The sequence below is a fragment of the Olea europaea genome, unplaced genomic scaffold (assembly GCF_002742605.1).
Source record: "Olea europaea var. sylvestris unplaced genomic scaffold, O_europaea_v1 scaffold1148, whole genome shotgun sequence".
Taxonomy (NCBI): Eukaryota; Viridiplantae; Streptophyta; class Magnoliopsida; order Lamiales; family Oleaceae; genus Olea; species Olea europaea.
Window position 1 is genome coordinate 9324 of NW_019228875.1, and position 5158 is coordinate 14481.

At 38.1% G+C, this 5158-nt stretch overlaps 1 protein-coding gene across 1 annotated transcript; it reads right to left on the reverse strand.

Moving 5' to 3' along the window:
- Nucleotides 1–2916: 2916 nt before the first annotated feature.
- Nucleotides 2917–4838, reverse strand: LOC111373624. The gene is made up of 3 exons (XM_022996177.1): nt 4639–4838; nt 3595–3921; nt 2917–3286 (listed from the first exon to the last, which is right to left on the reverse strand). The coding sequence occupies exons 1-3, from the start codon at nt 4715–4717 to the stop codon at nt 3135–3137; spliced, it is 558 nt and encodes a 185-aa protein (XP_022851945.1). The 5' UTR covers nt 4718–4838; the 3' UTR covers nt 2917–3134.
- Nucleotides 4839–5158: the final 320 nt, after the last annotated feature.

Genomic DNA, 5158 nt, shown 5'->3' on the forward strand with positions numbered 1-5158 from the left:
CGATTGACCTACCCAACTTTGTTTGCCAGCAGATTCTGGCTTCGTTTCGTACTCCGGGGGGTCGGATCGGGTTACCTTATGCCTGCTTGATTCATAGGGTTGCTTTATTTTTGGGTGCTTCATTCCTCGAGGGTTCAACTCGTGGCATAGGACGTCCGATTGGACAGCAGACTATTCATCAGAGTCATTCTCATATTCCGTCTTCCTCTTCTTCTGCTCAGGCTACAGTGGCGGCTACAGCTGTTGATGCTTTTGATTGTTCCGAGCCCCTCGATCCTATTTTTGATATACTTACTGGGGGTTCTCGAGTATTCCTTCCATCTCATCCCGCTCCTCCTTTGGCTATTCCGCTCAGCTCCTCCCGTCCTTCGACATCTACTTCTGTTCCTGGGATGGCTACGTTGTCCGTTGACCCCATGGTGCCGCTTCTGGGTCAGATGTCTACACTGATCGAGCAGCAGGCTCGTATGATAGCTGAGATCACGCAGTTACGTGCTTCTTCGGAGCGTCAGTCAGCCGAGATGTCTACGTTTCGTCGTGCTCTTGCTGTCTGTCAGCGTCAGTTGCGCTGGATTCGAGATCATTTGGAGGAGAGCACGAGTGCTGAGAGTGGTTCTGATTCTTCCAGTGCTGAAGATGCTGCTTCTTAGTTCGTTTTGTTGCTTTAGCTTTTCTTTGGCCCTTTGTGACAAAAAGGGGGAGTAGATTGATTGAGTTGATATGGAGTAGATTGCATAAATATTGGAGCAGATAATTATTTTTTGATAACTGTAATATAAAGTTGATGTATATATGTCATTTTATAACTAGATTAAGTTTTTGATGTTTTGGCAATCTTAATGTCTGTTTTTGGTGTTTTAGACATACATTATTATTGCTTCTTAATGTGGTTAATGATATATGATTTATATCTTGTCTATATTTACTGTTTCCATTGCACATGCTTTTTCATGTGGTATTTGAGTTTTGTTTTTCAGGAAACAGGTTCAACAAGATATTGCTGATGTGATAGAATAGATTGGTAGTTTGGAGTCAATTTGTTTTTTATCCTTGACTGTCAAATGTGTTTTTGTCACAGAATGCCAAAGGGAGAGTTTGTTAGGAAAATATGTAATTGGCAAATCTGTGACCAAGGACCAAATTGTCAAAATTGTAAAGTCAAGGACCAAATTGTCAATGTCCAATAGTTCAGGGACTAGAGTTTCAATTAACTAAAGTTTATAGGCTAGGTCTAGGGTTGTGTGGGATGCCTCGAAGATGCAAGCGGCGCTTTGATTTCGCTAGAGTCTCGCCCTGACCTCGCTCGAGCCACAATTGCAGAACCAATTTCGTTGGACGCACGCTGAGCCGTCGCTCGAGGCTCGCCAGTACCTCGCTCGAGCGACCGTGTTACCTAGACAATTCTAATTTTAAACGCTCGCGAATGTTTGACGCTCCACATTACCATATATCAACCTCTATATATACCAAACGTCCCATTCGTGTTCAAAAAACCCGAAAATTCACATTGATATTCTTTCAATTCCTTGGCAACCAAAAATCCAAATCATTCTCTCCAAGGATCAAAAGCCAAAGAAATCCTTCATTATTCTCATACCAATCCTTGGCTTGTTGAGTAAAAACATCAAATCCATAAACCCCAAAACACCTGTCTCACAACTCCAATTAAACTTCCAGAAGATCATCAGTTTGAAGATCCGGGAAGGATTTGCTTGAAGAGCTGGAGTGCGTGGCGATTCACGGGAGGTAGAAATTATACAAGGCTGGGATTTAGCACGGATTTGCAAAATCCAGGAGGGTCTTGAGTTCATACAGCAAGGAGGTCAGAAAATTGAGAGTGTCAATGATGTCTGGCGTGCTATAAGTTGGTTTCTACAATAGTGAATCTCTACTGGCTTGTGCCCGGAGGTTTTACCCAGTTGGGTTTCTTCGTCAACATGTTTATTGTGTTTTTACCGCTTTAATTTATTTACTTGTCAATGGTAATCCAACATAGGTAGATAAAGCACGTGAATTAATCTGGACAAATTATAATTTGTGTGACTTGTTGCATGAATTATTCAAAAAGTTTTTAATTCTGCAAGAACACCTATTCACGCCCCTTCTAGGTGTTAATTGGGTCGAACGATAGGTTTTTCAAAGAGAAACATGTTTTGGAAGCACGCCTTTAACATTTGAAGGTTCAGGGTTCGAACTAGGCCTGGCAAAAAAATTGAAAAATCGATCAAACCAATCAAACCGAACCGACTAGGGTTGGTTCGACACAAGTAATTGGTTTGGTTTGGTTTTCTTTTAAACAAAACCATGGTGGGTTGGTTCAGTCATGGTTTGAAGTCTCAAACCGTTAGATAACCAAAACAACCAAACTCACTTGCGTGTTCACATTTTTTTTTAATTTAAGGAAAAAAATCAAAAGATAAACTTTAATCTCATGACCATATCTCGATTTCCTCCAATCTATTATATTGCTGATAAGTAATAGCACTGAAATTTTTCTTTCACAAGTTTATTATATTATACTTAGCATTTTTTCATATATAGGTAGTCAGACTACATAATAAATAAAAAGAAAAAAAAATTAAGTATTCAGTTGACCCGTCTCTATTAATTTGATTTAATTTGTTAGTCAATAGATCTTATAATATAAAATTATTTGGTTATTTTAGTTCTTGTAATTTAAGTGCGCTTAAAACTCGAACAATTTTTTTTTAAAAATTTAATTTGGACTAAAAGTCCAAACCAAATATTTGGTTTGGTTTAAGAGTTAGAGTGGCTTAGTTCTGTCCAAACTGACTAATTTGATTTCGGTTTCGGGTTGGAGTTGAAACTAACACAAACCAAACCGCACCCAGGCCTATTTCGAACCTTAACATATTATCTTAAAACTTAGTTAGTTGTAAGAGGTACTCATTGCCATTTTATAATCACTCAAATTTATTCAAAAGATAGAATAATTATTAATACAAACTCTCATACATTAGCGTCTTTTATTGAGTATCGATCATCACCTTATTCATTGAGTATCATGGTGATCAATTTATGTCCTTCGTATAATGTTATACAACACACATTGGAAAAACTCACTAGTTTTCTTGACTTGTTCGGTGTAATACACTAGTCAAAACGTATGCATGTCAAAAAGGAGCCATTGCTGGGGCATCTTTGAAGTTTACAGACTTGAATCCTGATTCAGGGCCAGGTGCAACATTTCCAGAGCTCTTGATTTCACTCATTTCTCGACGTGCATTTGCTCCTTTTGCTTCACATAATTTGGGAAGGTAAACACCTATCAAATAATCCATAAGGATTAAGAATGTTATGGACAATAATTATTTTCACAAAAGAAAATTTTGAAAAGATGCTTTAATTGTTTATTATTATTTTTTTTTTCTCAAAATGACATCGTTTCTATAGCGGAGAACTACTTTTTCTCATTTTGCCACCATGTTGTCACACAAGGGACATAGGGACGTAAAAAGGGGATCCTATGAACTTGTTATGCGTTTCAATCTATGGTATATATAATTGATAACAAGTTTGTGCTCTTGGTCTTGCTTGTCCGTGTGTGTGTGTGTGTGTGAATATTAGTATTACCTTCCCCAGCAGCAAGATTGAAGTAGAGATCAACAATGTTGGGGCAGCCACCATAGCATTGTGTTGAGCATAGTTTTTGGGTAAAATGAGAGTCCAAAAGAGCGTCTGATGAAATTCCCAGCGCGTTTCTATCCAAGCCACAGGCCTTAATACACTTATCAGTTTCAATCCACTCCTTGAGATTTTCAGCCTCGATTTCTGAAGTTCGGCATGAATATTTTTCATAACCGGTTCTGCACATGTGCTTCTCCAGCACGCAGCGCTTGCCGGAAGATGATATTGCGAAGGCACAAGAGTCTTTGTTCAAATTCTCGCAAGATATTTTTCCTGTGATATCATTTAAAAATATAGAAAAGAACAAATCCAATGCAATTATGTATTAATATCGATCTGCTACAAAGAATACTACACACTGCAAAGGTCATGACGATGTAGGATGGAAAGAATCGCCGTTAAAGGTTGAGGATTCAAAAGAGATTTGAACTGTTTCAATTTTGGACTGATAGGGTATCTATAATACAAGCTCGAAGACCAACTTGCATTTGTTTAAATATTAGGGATCAATAATTTCATACTGTGCTTCTTTTTCTTTTTTTTTTTTAATGAAAAAATATTTTTGGCACCGTCAAAGTCAAATCGTGTTCATCATGACTGAAATGGATGAGTTGACCATGTCAAGGTAAATCTTTGAGTTCAAGAGTCAAGGGTTGACTAGAAGTGGGTAACCAAGGTCAATACGACGAGCTACAAAGAGGATGAGCTCAACTGATGTGACGGTTGAGCTTCAAACGTCGATCTCCACAGCCCACAACTCATACTAATTTCATGGATACAAGGTATAAAGGGCCAGGACAGGCTAAAACGACATGGCATACTAATTGCAAATCAATATAATGTTTTACAAAAATTTTGCATGTACAATACATGATTTTGACATGGAAGTCTTAGCATACTATTTTCTAATCATAAAAAAGAAGATTCATTGAAGAGTAAGACTAAAATGGCAATATGTGTTGTAATTCTTGAAACAAGAAATTCACTAACCTTGGACGGCTTGCATGCAGAAGGCAATTGCAAGAACAAAAATCCCCACCAATCTCTTTAAACCTTGATATGAAGCCATGGTGATGATAATGGGAGCCTAAGTTTCTTGCACACAAGGCTTTATTTTCTTGAATTCAAGTGGTTAGTTATATTGCAGTTAAGAGCCAATTGCAAACGATATTTATAGACTAAACATGAACAGAAATTAACGAGAAATTGAAGTCTGACAATTCCACTTCCCATTTTCTTGCAGTTAGGCCAAGCCACGATGGGATTGGGACCCCATTTTTGACCAGTATTTACGTGTTTATTGGCTAGACTGACAGAGGAGATTTGAAAAGCTCAATCACCAGTCAAAGTCATCACCGCTACTCACGGCGGGGATCTGGAAATATACGTTTTTTCAAATGTATTAGTTATGATGGTGGTTGCTCTCCTTACATTTCTAATGATTATTGTTTGAGTTGCCCAGTGAATGGACTTGGGCTTGTTCACTTGTAGAGAAGTCCTGCAAGAAGTT

Coding starts and splice junctions, on each gene's coding strand:
- LOC111373624 (XM_022996177.1), bottom strand. CDS start 4,717: ATGGCTTCATATCAAGGTTTAAAGAGATTGGTGGGGATTTTTGTTCTT. Junction 3,922..4,638: donor CTGCATGCAAGCCGTCCAAG/GTTAGTGAATTT, acceptor ATGATATCACAG/GAAAAATATCTTGCGAGAAT. Junction 3,287..3,594: donor CAATCTTGCTGCTGGGGAAG/GTAATACTAATA, acceptor ATTATTTGATAG/GTGTTTACCTTCCCAAATTA.